This window comes from Schistocerca cancellata, chromosome 1 (assembly GCF_023864275.1).
Source record: "Schistocerca cancellata isolate TAMUIC-IGC-003103 chromosome 1, iqSchCanc2.1, whole genome shotgun sequence".
Lineage (NCBI taxonomy): Eukaryota > Metazoa > Arthropoda > Insecta > Orthoptera > Acrididae > Schistocerca > Schistocerca cancellata.
In genome coordinates this window covers 298,094,566-298,117,664 of record NC_064626.1, presented here as the reverse complement: position 1 = coordinate 298,117,664, position 23,099 = coordinate 298,094,566, and the positions used below count along the sequence as shown (strand labels likewise).

Genomic DNA, 23,099 nt, shown 5'->3' with positions numbered 1-23,099 from the left:
CTAATTTACATCTAAAACTTCATCTACTGAGCAGGAGTTGTCATGCAGAAATTCTTTTAATTTGTTTTTAAATGTTGGTTGGCTAAGATATCTGTCACACTTTTGATGCTATTTGGTAAGTGACCAATGATTTTTGTGGCAGCACAATTCACCCTTTTCTTTTCCAAACTTAGATTTAACCCAACGGAGTGCAGTTCAGGTTTTCTCCTAGAGTTATAGCTATGCACATTTCTGTTGCTTTTGAACTAGGATGAGATATTACTAACAAATTTCATAAGTGAATATATATGTTGTGAAACTATTGTGAGTATATCTAGTTCCTTAAATAAATGTCTGCGGGTTGATATTGGCTGGGCTCCAGCTATTATTCAGGTTACATGCCTTTGTGCAATGAATACTTTTTTTCCTTAATGATGAATTACGCCAAAATATGATGCGATACGAAAGCAGTGAATGAAAAGTAAAGCTAATTTACTTATATGTTGATCGCAAAATTTGCAATAACACCAATAGTATAAGTAGCTGAACTCAAAAGTTTCAGCAGGTCATCATTGTGCTTCTTCCAAGTCAATCTATCATCAGTGCACACCCCAAAAATTTGGAATATTCTGCTTTAGCTGCAGACTTCTGTTCAGATTCTATACTTATTTATGGTGCTGTGTCATTTACTGTACAGAATGGTATATACGCCGTTTTACCAAAATTTAATGAGAGTCCACTTGTGGAGAACCATCTAATAATTTTCAGAAAAGCATTATTTACAAATTCCTCATTTAACTCTTGTTTGTTGGGTGTGATTACCATACTTATAAGCAAAAAGAATTAGCTTCCTATTTTCGTGGATATAGAGTGGCAAGTCATTAACACAGGTTAAGAACAATAAGCAATCCAAGATTGACTCTTATGGGACGCCATTCTTGATGCCTCACCTGTGTGAGGAATCTGCTGATTTTTGCTCATTATGTGAACTGTTTACCTCAACCTTCTGTACTCTTCCAGTTAAATATGAATTAAAACATTAATGCACTGTCCCAGTCACACCAAAATACTTAAGTTATCTAGAACAATATCATGATTTACACAATAAAAAGCATTTGAGCGATTACAGAAAATCCTAATTGGTGATGTTCAGTTATTCAGAGCATTTAATACTTGATCAATGAGAGCATATGTAACTTTTTTGTTGAAAAGCTTTTCTGAAAACCAAATTAGCATTCTGTTAGTACTTTATCTTTAGAAATACATGAAGCTAGTCTTGAATACACTAGTTTTACCAGAATTTTGGACAAAGCTGTCAGAAGTGCGGTCAGCAGTAGTTGTCAGCATCAGACTGATCCCCATTTTTATGCAATGACTTAACAATAGCACATTTCAATTTATCAAGTAAACTACCCTGTGTCAGTGATCCATTATTTATGTGGTTTGAAATTCTGCTTATTTGTTGGGAACAAACTTTTAGTATTTTGTATGAGATGCCATCAATTCCATGTGAGCTTTTACTTTTGAATGAATTTATTATTTTCCTAGCTTCACAAGGAGATGAGGGTAGAATGTCAATTTTATCAAATTCCATAGGTATTGCCTCTTCCATATACAGGGTGAGTCACCTAACATTACCGCTGGATATATTTCGTAAACCACATCAAATACTGACGAATCGATTCCACAGACCGAACGTGAGGAGAGGGGCTAGTGTAATTGGTTAATACAAACCATAAAAAAATGCACGGAAGTATGTTTTTTAACAAAAACCTACGTTTTTTAAATGGAACCCCGTTAGTTTTGTTAGCACATCTGAACATATAAACAAATACAAAATCAGTGCCATTTGTTGCATTGTAAAATGTTAATTACATCCGGAGATATTGTAACCTAATCTCTGGCGTAATGAATGTCGTACACGCCGCAGTACATCTGGTGTAATGTCGCCGCAGGCTGCCACAATACGTTGTTTCATATCCTCTGGGGTTGTAGGCACATCACGGCACACACGGTACATGATGGCCACCACATTGAACATCTACTGGCCTGACATGTCGGGACACACTCTATTCCACTCCGTAATTGAAAACGGAAACCACGTGTGTACGTGTACCTCACCCCTCATGGTAATGTACATGTGCGTCAGTGAAAAAGACCAGTAAAAAGGTGTTAGCATGTGGACGTAATGTGCTGTTCCAGTCTCTTCTGTACCTAAGGTCCATCACCGTTCCCTTTGGATCCCTACGTAATTCGGTGCTCTCCGATACACACGATCGAACAGCGAAGGAGTGGTACTCAAGCGTCAACTTTAGGTTACAATATCTCCGGATGTAATTAACATTTTACAATGCAACAAACGGCACTGATTACGTATTTGTTTATATGTTCAGATGTGCTAACAAAACTAACGGGGTTCCATTTTAAAAAAAAACGTAGGTTTGTGTTAAAAAACATACTTCCGTGCATTTTTGTATGGTTTGTATTAAACAATTACACTAGCCCCTCTCCTCACGTTCGGTCTGTGGAATCGGTTCGTCAGTATTTGATGTGGTTTACGAAATATATCCAGCGGTAACGTTAGGTGACTCACCCTGTATAGCTTTGCCTTTTTTAATAAACATGTGAGTCCTATTTTCTCCACATCACTTAAAAACTGATTACTAAAAATATTTTCAATCTTTTTCAATCTTTTCATTTAGTTTGATGGTAGTACATTCTTTCTGTGCTTTTGGTTGCCCTGTTGTACTTTCAACAATGTTCCAATTGTTTTAATTTTGTTATTGGAGTTGCTAATCTAGTATATAATAAATATACTTCCAAACTTTTTAATAACTTTCCTTAATATAGTACAGTAGTTTTTATAATTGACCATTTCCGGGTTATTACTCTTTCTTTTTCTTAGATATATTTCACTTTTCTGGTTACAATATACTTTTGTCCCTTCAGCAAGTCATGGTTTTTACACGGCTTCTTAAAATATATTTCACTATTTTCTAAGGGAAACTGTTTTCAAAATTACTCACAAACCTTTCACGAAATAAGTCGTATTTTAAATACACCTCATCCCTGTCTAATGGCTGCAAGCTTTCTATAAAATTTTCAATCATTAAATCGTTAACTGAATGCATTGTTTTGGAGGACTGTTTTGCATTATTGTATGGAGCTATGTCAGTTACTGTAACTAGCTGTGCATCATGATCATAAAGACCATTGTTAACAGGTTAAATTTTATTTGATTAAATTTATCTTAGTTTATGAAATATTGTCTATCAATGTGGTGCATTTTTATACTATCTGAGTAGGAAAATCAAAACTGACGTGAATTGAAAGAACCAAGTAAATTTTCAAGATCATTATTCCTATCACACTCTTTCAGAAAATCTACAATTAAATTCCAACAAATAATAATTTGGTTCCCTGTGTCTGTTTTTCAGAAATTCCCCAACGAGGACCTATATCAGTTATAATTATAATATTACCATTTTTTGTTTAAGATATGCTTCTATATGTTGCTCCACACAATTTTTTTTAGTTTCTAAATTTTTAACACTACTGTAACTTTCAACATATGTAACAATTCCTTTTTACATATTGTCTCTGCTTTACATGTGATGAAAGCTTAAATCGACCACTTACATTTACCTTTTCCATATTTGTGACTATGTGGTACTCAGACAGGCATAGTACATATCTTGCATTCTCTGTTTCTAAATCTTCCAAACAAACAAGAAGTTATCTACTTCGGTTTTTTACCCCCTGATATTCTGATGCAATACACTAACATTATTTTTCACTGTACCGGTACTTTTATAAGAATCTTGTGATATTATAACAGCTTCAGTACCTGACTGTCTGAGCTGGTCATTACACTTCATTTCTTTCAATGTTGTACCACTGGACACTGATCTTATACTAAAAAAAGAGATACTCCCCCCTTAAGGACTTTGTTATCAACGTTGCGATTTACCCTTTTTTATTGGGATGCAGGCGACACCCAGTGAAATCCCACCTACCAACAGCATCAATAGGAACCAAAGCACGTGTCTGTGAGCATGAGTAATGCAGTAACGTGGAGTTAATGATATTATTAATCCGCAGACGCGGCTTCAAAAAATCTTTCAAACCTATAGTATAGTAGCTACTTCTTGAACTAATGTGAGGTCTGATCCATTACGTAGCTCGTCATTTGCTACTATACTCTGTTTAAACCACACTACAGTCACCTTCATAACAGTAACCAACTGAGGTAGTTTGTCAGTTTTTTTCAATAGTATTCTTTTTGCTACCGTAACAGCATGTTCCTCTTCTACGTGTCCCCTGAAGGAAGGAAGGAAGAAAGGTTAGTGTTTAACGTCCCGTAGGTTACGAGGTTGTTAGGAACGGGATGTGTCCCCTTAAACAGAGAGCGTCAAATATTTCTTATACCGCAGGTAGTTCCCAATATTTTACCAACATTTTTCACCTAATTAAGCTACTTCTAGAACCTACGGCGCATTCACGAAAATACACTCCTGGAAATGGAAAAAAGAACACATTGACACCGGTGTGTCAGACCCACCATACTTGCTCCGGACACTGCGAGAGGGCTGTACAAGCAATGACCACACGCACGGCGCAGCGGACACACCAGGAACCGCGGTGTTGGCCGTCGAATGGCGCTACCTGCGCAGCATTTGTGCACCGCCGCCGTCAGTGTCAGCCAGTTTGCCGTGGCATACGGAGCTCCATCGCAGTCTTTAACACTGGTAGCATGCCGCGACAGCGTGGACGTGAACCGTATGTGCAGTTGACGGACTTTGAGCGAGGGCGCATAGTGGGCATGCGGGAGGCCGGGTGGACGTACCGCCGAATTGCTCAACACGTGGGGCGTGAGGTCTCCACAGTACATCGATGTTGTCGCCAGTGGTCGGCGGAAGGTGCACGTGCCCGTCGACCTGGGACCGGACCGCAGCGACGCACGGATGCACGCCAAGACCGTAGGATCCTACGCAGTGCCGTAGGGGACCGCACCGCCACTTCCCAGCAAATTAGGGACACTGTTGCTCCTGGGGTATCGGCGAGGACCATTCGCAACCGTCTCCATGAAGCTGGGCTACGGTCCCGCACACCGTTAGGCCGTCTTCCGCTCACGCCCCAACATCGTGCAGCCCGCCTCCAGTGGTGTCGCGACAGGCGTGAATGGAGGGACGAATGGAGACGTGTCGTCTTCAGCGATGAGAGTCGCTTCTGCCTTGGTGCCAATGATGGTCGTATGCGTGTTTGGCGCCGTGCAGGTGAGCGCCACAATCAGGACTGCATACGACCGAGGCGCACAGGGCCAACACCCGGCATCATGGTGTGGGGAGCGATCTCCTACACTGGCCGTACACCACTGGTGATCGTCGAGGGGACACTGAATAGTGCACGGTACATCCAAACCGTCATCGAACCCATCGTTCTACCATTCCTAGACCGGCAAGGGAACTTGCTGTTCCAACAGGACAATGCACGTCCGCATGTATCCCGTGCCACCCAACGTGCTCTAGAAGGTGTAAGTCAACTACCCTGGCCAGCAAGATCTCCGGATCTGTCCCCCATTGAGCATGTTTGGGACTGGATGAAGCGTCGTCTCACGCGGTCTGCACGTCCAGCACGAACGCTGGTCCAACTGAGGCGCCAGGTGGAAATGGCATGGCAAGCCGTTCCACAGGACTACATCCAGCATCTCTACGATCGTCTCCGTGGGAGAATAGCAGCCTGCATTGCTGCGAAAGGTGGATATACACTGTACTAGTGCCGACATTGTGCATGCTCTGTTGCCTGTGTCTATGTGCCTGTGGTTCTGTCAGTGTGATCATGTGATGTATCTGACCCCAGGAATGTGTCAATAAAGTTTCCCCTTCCTGGGACAATGAATTCACGGTGTTCTTATTTCAATTTCCAGGAGTGTACAATTTTTGGTTGAATGCACTTCGTCGTCAGAAGTTCATGGAAAACCGACCTGTACACATTCTGGGCCACGTTATATTGTTCACAGAGTAGTAGATAAGCGCACACAAAGCATGTTGGTGGGCAGCATCACAGACGTGGTTTCTGTTGTATGAGTCAATGGAGAAAATTTAGCTGAAACCGAACAACAGAGTAAGGATGTTGTATTTAGGATGGCCAGTGTTGAATTCACCACCCGACCATATATGTTTAGGTGTTCCATCACGTTTTTGGATTGCAGTCGGACGATATCAACATCTTGTCACAATATTTCGGATGACATTCAGGTAGCCATCTTCAGATTTCATTCAATGGAAAATTTGCCTGGAGACAGCTGCCTTGTTGACAGCCGAAATATCGTGGCAATATGTAATCGGCTGCAATCCTGAAACCACATGGAAAACTTCAAGAATCACATTAGATTTAACTTTTGCAGGATTTCACTAAATATTTCAAGCCAAATGCCGAAATCTTTCGTTTAAATGGAAACAGCCGATTTCTTTCCTCCAATGTTGGTCTTATGATGACTTCCTTCTTTTTAAACAATGTATCAGGAGAGAGATCAGAATATTCGTGTCTTTCAAATGTTTATGAGTACTCTTACAGGGGGACTGTCTGTCCATGCTGAAGCCACACATGCACGAGTCTCAACTACATATGGTACAAAGAATAAGCGCAGGATGCTCTCATTGGAGTGTTTAAAGGGGACCTGCCCTCTGAACAGTGTGTCGTGGATGACAGATTACGAAGGCAAGTGGACATCCTCCCACGCTTAAAATGTTGAACTTAGTCAGCAACGAAGATGTAATGTAGTTTTGCACAAGGGCTTTTGAACTATCATGTCTGCCAATTTCTAGAACGATTAAATATGTGGAGTTAATTACAAAAATTAGACATTGCTGAATCCACCAACTGTTCTGATGAGCACGTTTGATCTTCGTGGCAATGAATTTAGCGAGACTTGAGTACGTCCATGACGACTTTAGTGGCATACAGTTTCCACCTGAGACCAGAAAAAAATGTTTTGTTGGTTACTGGACAAGCATCAAAAGATTGCGCACACTGCCGAAGTCAAGGCACGTTGGAAAGCTAGTGGGTTAGTGAAGAGGTAGGACTTAGAGTAAATTATTAACTGTGGTGCAGAGCAGAATACTTGAAATATTGCTCGTAACATTTAAACAAGCATTCTTCTGCTCCAATGAAAGACTTTTCATCCCAGAAGACCCCATGGTTGTCCCTGCGTAGCCGCATTGCGCCATTTCTCAACGATGCTAACAACTAGGTCATGGGACTGAAGAAAAGATACTGTCTCAAAACTTCCCAGGTGTATAGATCAACGTAGAGAGTACCAGGAATGTGGAGCGGTCTGTAGATCATCCAACGCGATCGTCTAGCCGTAGCTGCCCACGGTACCACGACTCCACAATATCGTCTAGCCGTAGCTGCCCACGGTACCACGACTCCACACTATCGTCTGATGTGACTGGATAATGCACTCTACCAAACGACTTCATCTCTACAGGATCTCACGCGTACCGTCAGCGTTGTACTGTCCGAATCAAGGCCCACCGGTAAAGACAACTGTTTGCTAACAGTTTCGCCACTGTATGTGATGGCCCCTCTGCAGTCAGAGAAGCATCTCAAACCAAGTGGTAGGTACATGCAGTCCACATCACAGCAGACACTGGCTAACTATGGAGACTGACATTGGGACATTTAATAATACTGCTCTAATGCGGCACCAACATTCAATAATAAGCTCTGTAGTCCAAATCGAACGAGATTGTATAGATGTTAAGACACTATGCTAGAGATCTGGGTACACTTGTTTCATATCTCAGCATGATCATTCAGAGTGCTGTGTGGTTTTAGTGAATCATTTTAGAATGATGGAAAGCTTGTTCTTAAATACAGTCACGGCCAGCTATTATTATCCGTCTCTCTCTAACCAAAGTTCGGCTCCATCTCTAACCAACTAGACTGAGGCTGACTCAACATCGTTTACCCGGATCTGATGGATAACAATTCAGGGCTACCTCGGTGTGTGTTAGCTGGCATTCAAAATAGGAAAGCTGCCCGCATCTCCGTGATCTGAAAGTTAACATAGCTGCTGAGGAAGATGGAGACCGCGTTTCCATTTAAAATTTTTGTATGGCATAAGCTCTGGAAAGCGATCTACTCCAGCTTTGAGAGGCCAACTGAAATGGAACAAATAAGCAGGGGTACTTTTAATATTAGTGATACATACATAAATAATATTTTTTGCCTTTACGAATTGTACAATCGATATTTATTGTGCAGTGCGATAACTGACAAGTTGGCTGATCGTCTACCTCTGTAAACTACCTACAATTATTTTGTTATAAATTACAGTATTTTAAATTTTATTTTATGTATGTGCACTGCGTGATGAAAAGGTGAAGTACTCAGAAGGGTAGGAGGAAACGAAATGAAATTTCACGGGGTGAGGGGTATGTTGTGTTACTTCAGTGATCGAGTCAAATTTACTAAGAACTTGACAATATGAATCCACTTATCAGTATGATGTTGCACACCGTCTCGCCTGTACGACTGCACGGATTCGGCTGGAAAGGAGCTGGTGTAGCCTCTCCTATGACAAGGTGGCCCACAACTGTTGTAACTGGCCCTTGATATCCTGGCACTGACACTGGGACAGAGTTGATACCCGAGCTGGTGCCACACGTGTTCTATCGGGGACGGAGCCGGGGACCTTGTTGAGCAAGGGAATACCTCAACATCAAGCAAAATGTTCGTAGAGACACGTGCTATGTGTGGACAAACATCGTCCTATCGTCCTGCTGAAAAATGGCACCACCATTCTGTCACGTGAAAGATAACAGATGAGGACGCACGATGTCTCCTCACACCATCACCCGGGCGTGACACTGCTGCAATTCCACAAAACCCCAAAACATTGAAAGAATGGGACATCTCAGGTTGTCCCACACTGGCCGATGATGCTCATCCGAGGTAGCGCAGAGCTGCGATCCATTTCTGAACACAATGCAACGCCATTCGTTAGCAGTCCATGCTTCCTGGTCGTGGAACCATTCCAGACGTAGCCTTTTGTGTTGCAATAGCACCCAATACATGGGACGGTAATTCTATTGTCCGGTGCTGCTATTCTCTGAACAATTGTACGGTGTTAGGCAGAATGTTCCACGGGAGTACATTACCGGTTCTCGGATGGCAGACGCGGATGTGAGTGGGTCACGATGTGTTCGGTGCACAGTAGGGCAATCCTCTCTCTTGATGGTCAAGAGTGGTTGACGACGAAAATGCGTGGATCTCACATTCCCATGCAACGCAACATCGGGCCACCGCCACATCGGAGTGCCCCTCAAATATGGATGTTGCAAGATACGATCAGCCGGACAAATGGAAACTCACAACGAGCGGCCTCTCACACTGTCAGGTGCAGATAAAGCTGTCTCGCACGAGTAAGCGGCATCTCTGCGTCCTTCATAGCGATCACTCATCTGACGCCTCTCACGGCCCTTTTGTGCCTTATCAGACTAAACACGAACGACATTAACGCAGTCTGGTGGCCGCTCTATCTGTCACAGAACACTGCAACTCCAGTCATTAACTTAGCTGCCGATGGTGTGTAGGTATACGAAGTTACACTGAATTCAGATCATGCTTCTGGGTGCTTCAGCTTTATTGTTAAACAGTGTATGTACACTATTCGCTTGTCACGAGATAAGGAAATAGGCTGTAACTATCTGTATAAATATCTTTGTGAATAAAACTTATTTTGGCGAGTGGTCAATCTGGCATTATCCAACTTTCAAATTACTGTTCGTTGCGGAATGAGGCAAGGACGGTGAGCCACGGCAGAAGAAAGTTTCCACTCTAGCTTCCATTATGGACGCACGTGTTACTGAGTGACAGACATATGTTAATCAATAATGTGGAGAAGAAAATATGTGTGTGGAAGACGCTCATACCAATACAGGAGAGGTCCATAATGACTCATAGTCAGATTCGCTTATTGCCGATATTGAAGGCGCCTGAGTAGTTTCTTACGACACAACAACTTCCTTAATGTTGGCGGACGGCAGTAGCTCAATTAGGACCCGCTCGGTTTGTATACTGAGAATGCAGTAACTCCATGCACACCTAGTTTTGGAATATTGTGAGTGCAGTGTACATTGACTTTGTACTTATGCGTCAATTATTTTGTCCCAGTCTAAAATCTGTTCATCTGTTCTGGATACTAGCAGAAAGCCTGACCGATTATGGTTATCACGTTTAAAGTACTATTTAATGAATCAGAAATTAGAAACTTGCTTGCCTGGCACATGCCTCAAAAATATTAATCAGATCTATGTTACACAACAGGTGGCGGCTTCCGTTTGATATTAAGAATTATTTTAGGTCACTGTATTGCACTTGTGTAGTGGGTGTTGTTTCGTCTGATTATCGTTATTGTCTTCATGGCTGTATGGTTTTGATCATGCGAATTAAAAATATTTTTGCTTAGACGAATGTATGAAAGAATGTGTTTCTGCCTTTTGTCCCGACTGCTATGTCTCTTGCTGAGATGTTGCTCCGTCATGTACGAATCGCTGTAGTGAACCGGCGTTGTAAGTACATGTGCTCATTCAATATTTGTTTATCGGAAAGTGCTTCAGTAAATTAATCTTGTTTTGTGTCTACATGTATTGTATGCATATTTTGGAGGGGTAATTTTACACAGTTAGAGTGTGTTGTGTGATGCGTAACGACCATAGTACAGGCCTCAACAGGCACTAGTGACAGTTAATTGCTAACAGTAGTCAGCTTATCAGAGGAAAATGGAATCAAAAGTTTGTCGCTGCACTTCAGTATACTAAGTTTTCTATACTAAACCGATGCCAGCAGCTCGTAATACTTCCAATGAATGTAATTTAGCTTGAAATTAATATGGCCACTCCATCGTTATGCGAACTGCAAGCAGAGGCCAAGTTTCCCAAAAGCCTCACAATAAATGTATATGGACTGAAACTGCTTACAAGGCATTGCGTTAGCCACCAAGCTACCTTGGCACAGCGGTTCACCCCTACTGCAAAGATTATCCTGGCATGCCTCCCTCCTCGATCCTAATTCTCAATGCCGCCTCAATCTACTATAATTCCCCTTTACATATATGTAAAATCATATCTGCATGAGACAAGTAAAGTCTCTGAAATTATGTCATTTCATTTGTATAAGTAACTGTACCTGGGTTTCAGGCTGGATCTCCCTTTTACGTTCGATGCTGAGGTGGTATTCCAAAACATCGAGAGCCTCGGCAATTCTGTTTGTGTGTAAGGGGGAATTTAAAGTAGACCGCCTCGAGGAGTGGCCCCACGGACTGCGCGGCCCCAACCGCCGGAGGTTCGAGTACTCCCTCGGGCATGGATGTGTTTTGTCCTTAGCATAAGTTAGTTTAAGTTAGATTAAGTAGTGTGTAAGTCTAGGGACCGATGGCCTCAGCAGTTTGGTTCCTTAGGAACTGACGCATTTTGAACTTAAAGTAGACTAGGGCGGCAGTGAGAATTTGTGTCCAGAAGGGAGGCGTCCCAGGGTAATACTTGCAGTTATGTGAACCTCTGTGCCAAGCTGGCTTAGTGGCGAACGCACCTGCCTATGAAGCAGGAGACGCGGGTTCGATTCCCCGGCCTTGGTACATATTTTCACTCGCCACTTCAGTCTACATACATGAAATCATATTGAAAGGTCTCTGTTGGATTGCTTTCATGTTAATTTCTTAAATCTGTTGTCATTTATGGCATAAATTCCTCTTCTAAATTTACTGTGGTGTTTCTGACTATCTGGGAGGAGACTGAGCAGTGAAATGTGTTACTTTTACACATAAACAAGAACGATCTGTCACACTACTACACTTTAAAACAAAGTTTATACGTAATTCATGTCACACAGTCTCATACGGAACCTACATCCGCTTTCTTTTATATACTGTATATGATAAGATACTGTCATCCCCCTTCCCTTCTGTGTGAGAGGATGAATGAGCAAATGTATTTCTAGTTGCATGCTTGATGGTAGCAGACAAGCCTGTCTGCTAGAGAACAGTAGGACCAACGTCGGAACAGGTAGCTACACTTTCTAAAAGCAGAGAGGTTTCTATTCTTAGTATGGTCCTGTCCGTCCCTTGTCATGTTGGTATAGGAAGCTGCCTCTCTGGTCACTTCCGTTTGTATCTGTTAAGCACACTCGGTAGGGGCCCAGGTCAGTCTGTCCGCGGCGAGCGTCTGAAGTGGTAAGATCTCCGGCTAAGCGTGTGTCTGCTAAGTCCGTAGGACAATGGATTTCTTAAGTTCAGCCTAACTGAAAATTTAATCACCTTTATTTCAGGTTTAGCTCTAAAATATCTAATGTTATCTTAAATTGCAACGCAGTGTAATTCGAGTGTGAAGTTCAGAATATCATCTGGTAGTTGCTTTGTCACTACTTTGTGAGTAAAGTGGAACCACGTGTTGATCAGTAACTCTAACTAAGATCATCAATCTTAAATGCGAATGTGCGTGAGATTATAACGTCTCGTCTTGACAATATTTTTCAATATAGCAACTTTTTTTATGTTCAACCCACGTGGGGTATACTTTGTGAGACCAGTACCACGTGCTTATACAGTTTTTTGACCCATCAGGTTAATAGTAAGACGATAGTAGCCAGTTCGAGGTTTTTCTTTTGTAAATTGCGTTTAGATATAATTTATTTTAATTATCAAAATTATTGCGGAGTTACACTCTTTGTGTAAACCAAGTTGACCACGTGAAGCATGTGGTGTAAGCATCAAAGTACCCCTCAGCTATTCTTTTCGGGAAGATTTCACAGAGAGTTAGTATGAATTTAGTATACCAGTGTGTGGTAATTTCATGACGGACAGGATTGCGCTACGAACGTAACTTCTTTGGGTGAAAATTGAATCGGTTGGTTGTGGTTAATTTCCTCTTGCATATGTTTCAAGGTTCTTCGTGTGTTATTTTATGAATGCAGTGTTGTATGTCGTCTCCCAATCTTGGATCCCTATTTGATGTGTTCTGTAAGATTACAAACTCACATTTACACATTCCTAAATAAGGCACCAGTTTAGTTATGAATCAAGTTTGATATGCTGAAATTTTAACGGAACAATGATCAATGTTAAAATAAATGTCCAAATATAAACTGATTTATTTCTTTTTATTTAAATTGCCTTTATATATATATCACCGGTTATCGTAAGATGAGTACTAAAAGATTATAATTAATGTTAGTCTGGTTGGGAATTTGGTAAGCTAGACTGGATACCTGGTGAAACAGTTGCGCAGTAATGCAAGGTTAACTTCCTCAGATAGCTCACAGCTTTTAACCCACTTTTATGGTCTTGAATATCAGAACTGCTTTCAGAACAAATTAATGTAACAACATTACAATATCTGTATGAGACCAGTAAAGTCTTTGAAATTGTGTCATTTCTTTCTCACAATACAGCTGTGCAGTACTTTAAGGAGTTTTTGACTACACACTGTTGCACATTTTGCCGAAGTTAGGTGCAGATGGAGCGCTTGCACCGCACTACAGACGTATTCTAGCCACCTCTATGCTCTCTATCACATTCTTTATTGTGAAAAGAGCTGCAATGTTAGAGTGGTAAGTGACGTACGCTAGAGAGGGAGAGTCTGAATTCAATAACAAACTCTCAGGGGTTCTTTGCTGTTTTGTTTTAAGGGACGCTTGGTCTCCAGTGATTGTAACGAAGTACGAGGGACGTTCCGAAACTAAGTTTCGTTACTGTTTTTCATATCTAAACTTCATTGCCAAAAGCTAAACACCATGGCGTCATGAAGTATATACACTCCTGGAAATTGAAATAACAACACCGTGAATTCATTGTCCCAGGAAGGGGAAACTTTATTGACACATTCCTGGGGTCAGATACATCACATGATCACACTGACAGAACCACAGGCACATAGACACAGGCAACAGAGCATGCACAATGTCGGCACTAGTACAGTGTATATCCACCTTTCGCAGCAATGCAGGCTACTATTCTCCCATGGAGACGATCGTAGAGATGCTGGATGTAGTCCTGTGGAACGGCTTGCCATGCCATTTCCACCTGGCGTCTCAGTTGGACCAGCGTTCGTGCTGGACGTGCAGACCGCGTGAGACGACGCTTCATCCAGTCCCAAACATGCTCAATGGGGGACAGATCCGGAGATCTTGCTGGCCAGGGTAGTTGACTTACACCTTCTAGAGCACGTTGGGTGGCACGGGATACATGCGGACGTGCATTGTCCTGTTGGAACAGCACGTTCCCTTGCCGGTCTAGGAATGGTAGAACGATGGGTTCGATGACGGTTTGGATGTACCGTGCACTATTCAGTGTCCCCTCGACGATCACCAGTGGTGTACGGCCAGTGTAGGAGATCGCTCCCCACACCATGATGCCGGGTGTTGGCCCTGTGTGCCTCGGTCGTATGCAGTCCTGATTGTGGCGCTCACCTGCACGGCGCCAAACACGCATACGACCATCATTGGCACCAAGGCAGAAGCGACTCTCATCGCTGAAGACGACACGTCTCCATTCGTCCCTCCATTCACGCCTGTCGCGACACCACTGGAGGCGGGCTGCACGATGTTGGGGCGTGAGCGGAAGACGGCCTAACGGTGTGCGGGACCGTAGCCCAGCTTCATGGAGACGGTTGCGAATGGTCCTCGCCGATACCCCAGGAGCAACAGTGTCGCTAATTTGCTGGGAAGTGGCGGTGCGGTCCCCTACGGCACTGCGTAGGATCCTACGGTCTTGGCGTGCATCCGTGCGTCGCTGCGGTCCGGTCCCAGGTCGACGGGCACGTGCACCTTCCGCCGACCACTGGCGACAACATCGATGTACTGTGGAGACCTCACGCCCCACGTGTTGAGCAATTCGGCGGTACGTCCACCCGGCCTCCCGCATGCCCACTATACGCCCTCGCTCAAAGTCCGTCAACTGCACATACGGTTCACGTCGACGCTGTCGCGGCATGCTACCAGTGTTAAAGACTGCGATGGAGTTCCGTATGCCACGGCAAACTGGATGACACTGACGGCGGCGGTGCACAAATGCTGCGCAGCTAGCGCCATTCGACGGCCAACACCGCGGTTCCTGGTGTGTCCGCTGTGCCGTGCGTGTGATCATTGCTTGTACAGCCCTCTCGCAGTGTCCGGAGCAAGTATGGTGGGTCTGACACACCGGTGTCAATGTGTTCTTTTTTCCATTTCCAGGAGTGTACCTTGCACAATTTCTCGGCATATTCGCTACTGACATTGAGACATTTTTCGTAGCGTGCAATAAGTTTGAATAAACCACTCTGGTGAGGAATTGTCATACAGCTTGCTCCACCTCAGCATTAGTTTGGAAATGACGTCCCGAGTGTGCGGCTTTCAATGCAAGGAACAAGTGAAAGTCCACTGGGACATGATCAGGGCTAGGGCGGGGTGACCCTACCTCTCGCATGGAAAGTGACAAATCTGATCCTGTGTGAGACATGCTGCGTTTTTTTTGTGTTGTCATCCAGCTCAAAAACTTTCACTCAAAGATCATTGGTCTCTCTCGTCGAATGGTGGACCGGAGTTTGAGGAGGGTGTCGCAGTAGCGTACTGCATTGATGGTCCTTTGGTGGAGGAAATCAAGGAGAACCATGCCTTTCGCGTCCCACAACACAGTGGCCGTAAGGTTCCCTGCGGAGACTGACAATGAAAATTACTTCCTCGCTGATGAACTGGGATGTTTAATCGAATAGCCTCGGGTTCGTCAGTCTGCTGCTATTCTCTCTTCTTCGGCGCTCTGCGCAGGCGTTATTGCTTCTCCTTCCGTCGTTGAACCAACAGGAATGGATTCATACGGAGCTTGTTTGTGTGACGTGGTGTATCATCTTCTCTTTCAAAAACAATGAAGTCACTTATTTTCGGAACGTCTATAGTAGTTTTCTGAGTTTGTTTAAATTTCTCTTAGCATTGTGACATCGTTAACTTGAATGTACACATTTTCAAGCGAATTCCTGTAGTGAGAAAAGTGTGTAGTATTTGTAAAGAAAATATTTCCTCTGACGGAAGGTACCCACAGCGGACATAATAGTTCCATTTACATCTATACTCCTAAAGTCAAATTACGATGTGTGGCGGGAATGGGCGTTATGAGAATTTAACGTAATTCTCGTGAATAGACGAAAAGATGATATCGTTAGACCAAACTATAGGCGATCAGTCACTGGACTCAATCACAAAGGTCAATTATGTAGGATTGTCTCCCTGTAGATATTTAAAATGAAACGACTACATAAGAGGGCCTGCTGAAAAGTGATGCCTCCGAATTTTTTGCCTGTTTTCAATATCGGTTGAGGTATTACATGTCGTGCATATTACTCGGTCGACTTGTGCGCTTCTCTGACGTAAGTTGTATCCCTCTGCCGCTAGAGGGCTCTGAATTGTAGCGTATAACACGGCATTATGTAACGTAACTATGTCGGTGCTTCAGAAACAGTGAGCTGTAATCGATTTCTAACCGCTGAAAACGTGCCTCCAATTGAAATCCATAAAAGAGTGCACGCTGAGTGGGGTGATGATTGTATCGACGTCAGTAATGTGCGACACTGGGTTGTAAGTGCTCATAACGAAGGAAACGGTGGTGCTAACCTCAACATGTGTGGCGCAGCTCTGAGTGGACGACCGCGTACAGCAACCGAAAAGGCTCATAGGAATAAGATTGGGGAACTCATCACAGACAATCGTCGGATAGCATAGAGACGGCTGTCGGGTAAGTGCCACATTACGAGAGCGTGTACAGCCCATCATTGCACCGACGTCTTGGGCTCACTGTCATCGATCATCCTGCATACAATCCCGCTTTGGCCCCATCCGATTTTCATTTGTTTCCATAATGTAAAGAACCCCTTCGAGGGCACGACACTGATAGTGATGTAGCGATGCAAGCAGCAGTGAGTTGTTGCTCCATTAACAAAGTCAAACATTCTACAGTGACGGTATCAACAAATAGGTCTCGTCGCCAAGATGAGTAGACCTAAGTTGAGAAATAAATATGTGCACATGAAGAATAAAGATGCGGAATGCTAATAAAGTTTGTTTTATTTAATAAGCTTTACGATTTTCCACATAAAATATTCGGAAGTGTTACTTTTCGGTACAACCTCGTAATACTACCTGTAGAAAGGCAGCTGTTTATGGAGAACCCTGAGGAACGTTATTCATCACGAAAATGACCGCTTAGAAAAAATCGGTGTACAATCGGCTCTCGAGTATCGTTCGTTGGTCTGAAATTCTTAACAAGTTTGTTGAAAGGCGCCTCGTTGGTCCTCATTTCGGTGACTGGTCGAAATGTGCAATATCCAGATCCGTATGTGACTGTGGCACGATGTTGGACTGAATGGAAACGTGAGGGCAGGCGTCGTCAGGGTTCCAGTCGACCACCTTAATGGTCGATTGCGTGTTGTGCACTAAGTAAATCGTAATCCCTTCACATCTGCAACTGGCAGCCTAGAGCAACTAATGGACATCCGGCAACATTCTGTGTCACCTCCCACCATTAGTTGGAGACTATCACCAGCGGGACTAATGAGTTACCGTCCCATGCGTAGACTGTAGTTAGCATCACAGCACAAACGTCTGCGTTTTGGGTGGTGCCATAACCGGGAACTAAGGCGAGTTGAAGAATAGCGTCTCATCGTGTTCAGCCGAAGATTCGCAGTTATGCACTACCCTGGATGACCACCGTTGACAAGCGTGGAGGTGGCGTAAGGAGAGGTCCCATTCTTCCAATGTTTTGAAGAGGCAAAGCGGGGTTATCCCTTATGACATGGTGTGGAGAGTCATTGGGTATGTCTTCAGTATCACTGGGTATGTCTTCAGGACGTGGCTGATAGTGTTTGAGCGGAGCCACTGGGTATGATTTCAGGTAATGGCTGACAGTGATTGGCGGCATTCTGAAGGCACAGTTATACGTCACAGGGCAGTGCACGTCCATAAATGGCACGTGACTCTATGCATTGTCTGCGTGATATTGAGGTACTCCCGTGACTAGCGAGATCCCCAGACCTGACCCCGGTAGAACTTGTGTGGGACCAGTTCGGATGCCAAAACTGTCCCAGCGCCAGTACCCATGATATCAAGGATCTGTTACAACAGTCGCTAAGCAAACTGCCTCCGAGGGGGATATAATGGCTTTATGACAGCTCTCCCACCTGAATCAGTGCATGCATCGAGGCATGACATAGTGTAATGTCATACTCAGAAGTGGGCTCATACCGTCAAATTCTTTGTAAATATTACTCGATTTTGTAATAATTTAAATGACATATTTTCTCTCAACCTGCGAGGTTTCAGTGCGTTTCTACCTCACCTTCTGCTACTTCACTTTTTTGTCAGGCAGTATACTTCAGGAGAGACGCTTCGTCACGACCACGTGGAGGCACGGAGCTGAGTTGCTACATCGCGTACGAAACACACACTAATCTGGCATTCTCTCAGTTCACTCAAAATCACAAACTATACAATATACAAAGATGGCACTACCATTGTATTCTGGAAGAGCGGCATCATACACGGAAGAGCCAAAGAAACTGGTACACCTGCCCAATATCGTGTACGTTCCCCGCGAGCACTCAGAAGTGCCGCAGCACGACGTGGAAGGGGCGCGACCGATGTCTGAAGTAGTGCTGGAGGGAACAGACACCATGAATCCTGCACGGCTGTCCATAAATCCGTAAGAGTACGAAGGGGGTGGAGATCTCTTCTGAACAGCACGTTTCAAGGCATCCCAGATTTGCTCATGTTTCAGGAGTTTGATGGCCAGCAGAAATGTGTAAACTCAGACGAGTGTTCCTGGAGACACTCTGTGGCAATTCCGTACGTGTAGGGTGTCGCGTTGTCCTGCTGGAATTGACCAAGTCCGTCGGAATTCACAATGAACATGAATGAATGCTTACGTACGTGTCACCTGTTAGAATCGTATCTAGACGTATCAGGGGTCCCATATCACTCCAATTGCACACGCCCTACAACATTACAGAGCTTCCACCAGCTTCAACATTCCCCTACTGACATGCAGGGTCCATGGATTCATGAGGTTGTCTCCATACCCGTACACGTCCATCCGCTCGATACAATTTGAAACGAGACTCGTCCGACCAGGCAAATTGTTTCCACTCATCACCAGTCCAATGTCGGTGTTGACCGGCCCAGACGAGGCGTAAAGCTTTGCGTCGTGATCAACAAGGGTACAACAATGGGCCTTCGGCTCCGAAGACCCTTATCGATGATGTTTCGTTGAATGGTTTGCACGCTGACACTTGTTGATGTCCGGCATTGATATCTGCAGCTATTTGCGGAAGGGATGCACTTCTATCACGTTGAACAATTCTCTCCAGTCGTCGTTGGTCTCGTTCTTGCAGGATCTCTCTCCGGCCGCAGCAATGTCGGAGACTTGATGTTTTACCGGATTCCTGACATTCACGGTACACTTGTGAAATTGTTGTACGGGAAAATCAACACTTCATTGCTACCTCGGAGATGCTGTGATTCATCGCTCGTGCGCCGATTATAACACCACGTTTAAAACTCACTTAAATCTTGATAACCTGCCATTGCAGCAGCAGTAACCGATTTAACAACTGCGCCAGATACTTGTCTTATATAGGAGTTGCCGACCGCAGAGCCGTATTCTGCCTGATTAAATATCCCTGTATTTGAAAATGCATGTCTATGCCAGTTTCTTTGGTGCTTTAGCGTATTTCCATTTCAGTTTTGTCCAGGGCAATGTTTAAGTCAATAAACTGTAAATTTACCAAACAGGCGTATCCTGACGACGTTAAACAATTTTCTGTCCACTGGAAAATTTTTCGTTATTGAATTTAGATGGGTATATTACCCGAACAAAACTTTTTAAAGTGAATGATATTTTCATGTCCTCTAAACTGGAACTCTGTCACAGACTGCTAACACGAGATAATTTGAGTTAAATGTAATGCTTACTGCTCCACTCGTGTGTCAAGAGCTAAGCAAGAAACAGATCTTCGTGTTTATAATTAAGGCGTTATTGCGCTTTCTGGCTGCCCTGTTCATTACTTACACAATAACAAATATTAAAATTTACACTTTGTAATCGAGGTGGGAACACTATCTTAAATAAGGCTAGCGGTATTGGGAAAAAGAAGAACAGCGACCCAAAACACACTGTCTCACAGTCTGTTCAAAATTGCTTTAGGACTGACACTTCGGCAGGAACACGTGGAGGCGCGGAGCAGATTTTTCACGCCCAGCACGGAACACACGCGTAATCATACATTCCATTGAACTCACTCATACTCGCGGACGTTTCGGCGTACATATAGCGTACTAATATCAGGATCTTGTGGGGCAGTGACCGTGCCCTTCCAAAGGAACCATACTGGCATTTGCCTGGAGTGATTTAGGGAAACTATGGAAAACCTAAATATGGATGGCTGGACACGTGTTTGAAAGGTCGTCCTCCCGAATGCGAGTCCAGTGTGCTAACCAGTGGGACAGCCGCATCATGTTTAAATTTCAGTTAGGTTCTTGAGGGCAGCAAATTTTTAAGACTATATATGGAAAGTTTACGAAAATGCGTTTCCTGACGATGTTACCAAATTATCGACATGTGGGAAGTGGGAAACTTTTTTGTTATTGAATTTTGGCGAACACATTCTGCAACGAATTCTTAACAACACAATGTGTCTTCATATGCATAACTTGAGTTTAATGTCACGCTTTATGCTGCGCTCTCGCGCCAAAACCTCAGCATCCGCCCGTTTAGTTCCATTGCAAGAAAGAGAGCATTAGGTTTATCATTGACATTTCATTACGTTTTCTAATCAAATTTTGCGTTTATTTGTAACACAATAAAAATTATGCCTCTTCATTGAAATGAGGATACTTATTCATTTGGAAGAAAAACGTGCAGTGTTAACAAATTGTACTACATGAGCATTGCATCAATTATAATGTAAACAGTGAAAGAGATTTCTCTTGTGCGATTAATACTAAGATCCTAAGATGATGATCATTCGAATTCAGTTGCTGTAACAGCCTTCTAATTATTAGTCAATTTTGTGATGATGATGATGGAAAACTCTTTCACATGATAAAGTGCCCCTGTCGGTTGTTTAATGGTGCATCATTTCCCACATGACAAAAAAAAACTCTTTCTGCCAATTCATCATGGACTATGTGGACTGTGTATGATTGACAGTTTTCTTCCAGTCTTCATATGTGACTTTCCGAACACCTTTTTGCTGAGTGTTTTTACTGTAGACAGTATAATTCGTTTTTAGTGTTGTTGGCAACATAACATTTATTTGGGTCCATATCAGTTCTACTGGAATGAAATGGTGATGACAGGGTGAGAACCTAATGACTGAACGCCCGTATGTTTTCCCTAGTTCGTCAATTTCGTATCAGGGAAATTGACGTTTATGAATTGACATTAGTTACCCCACCTTTTTAAAATTTACTTACTTAGACATTGCGACTCTGCAGTGTATCATCTGCTCCTCTCGCTTTTTCATCATACACGCGTTGTCAATAACAGATTGGTAAGCAGCATAATCACGAACAATTGTTGGTGGTTTTCCCTTATTTGGTTATAGCGAGTACATTTCCTCGTGATGATCTACTGTCCTCTTCGTTTTGAAAAGCAGGGGAAACTTTGTGAAAAACCTTGCCTTTCGCTTTTGTGTAGACTATCTGCCTCTGTTGCGTCATTTGGATGTGTCATCTGCCGAGCCCTGCTAGAGCACGTGGCCAGAATTGATCCACTTCTCATCGAGCCACACCATTACGTCAATATTGACGTCACGTATCTGCCCTAAAAATCGACATAACCACGCTACAAGAACTTGTATCTCCGCCAACAGCTTACGGCCAAAGAAATACCAACAGTGAAAGGCCACGTTGTGCAGAACTGTAAATATCGATGTGCGACTGTAAGGGAAACTGAACGTAAATGAGCCCAGTAACATGCCGAACATTAGAATTTCCTTTCTGCGACGCATCGAATGATCAGAAAATGAAACTATGTTGCTAATTCGCTTACGCATATTTTTCCACAGAGTTTCTAGCTTCGATGAATTTCCAGCTTGCTCAATTTTCTCGAACATTTCCTCGACAATCTTCGCAGCCTTGTCTTTGTTGACATTCAAAGCCTTGGCCGCTATTTAGTTGTTGTATCTTGATGCAGATACATAACACGCTTCTCTCGATTGACTTCGTACGACAGTCCCCTGAACAAGTGAGGGAAGTCGAACTTTGCACTCATAACATTCGACGAACTTGTTCTAACGTTCAGTATCAGCCGACAACCAATAGCGGCAATATAAAATACGTAAGACATGAAGACGCACAAAATTACAGCGCACCAACGAAAGATCACACGAAAGCCTAAAACTGAGGCAGAGTGCAGGCGGAAAGTGCTTTGGTGGTGTGGGTGAAGAGTCGACAATCGCGAATGCTTGCTGTGGCCACGGCTCACGTGGATTGTCATGCTTCCCGCGCAGACTTCATCCGACTAAATCCTTCGTCGCTGTCGGTCCTAAAGTAATTGTGAACAGAGTGTAGTAGTGCAGACTGCAGTGGCACGGCCGGACAGAAGCGACTGACCGTGCGTGAGGATGTTGATGGTCTCGTTGTGCAGGTAGAAGAGGCTGGCGAGGCAGCCGCGCACGCCCTGCAGCGGCCGGTAGCCGGCGCGGATGTGCGGGTTGAAGCGCAGGTGCGCCGGCATGTCGCGGAAGCGCAGCAGGCGCCGGCCCCGCCCCATGACGTCACGAGCGCGCCATGCCGCCCGCACACGGCGTGCCTGCTGCTGGCGCGCAGTCCGCACACTGGACACCTTCTGCCCGCCGCCGCCAACGCCAACGCACCCCTCCGATTCACCCCTCCAGTGGCGCGCGGTCGATGCTGCGCACTGCGCATTGCGGCCGCGTCACCTCACCCGCCGTCGCCTAGCCTTACATCTACAGCTACATCTGTATTCCGCAAACCACCTTGCGGTGTGTGGCGGAGGGTACCTGGAGAGCCACTGTCACTTCCCACCTTTCCTGTTCCAGTCGCGAAAAGCTCGCGGGGAGAGCGATTGCCGG

At 44.0% G+C, this 23,099-nt stretch overlaps 1 protein-coding gene across 4 annotated transcripts in view; it reads right to left on the bottom strand.

The window, feature by feature from the left end:
- Positions 1-22,817, bottom strand: part of LOC126171852 (progestin and adipoQ receptor family member 4) — a 204,212-nt gene extending 181,395 nt beyond the window's left edge. For all 4 annotated transcript variants that reach the window (XM_049920830.1, XM_049920831.1, XM_049920833.1 and 1 more), the window contains exon 1: positions 22,618-22,817. In XM_049920830.1, coding sequence (XP_049776787.1) covers positions 22,618-22,777 — 160 coding nt within the window. In that variant the 5' untranslated portion in view covers positions 22,778-22,817. The remainder of the gene's footprint in view (positions 1-22,617) is intronic.
- Between the last annotated feature and the right edge of the window lie 282 nt (positions 22,818-23,099).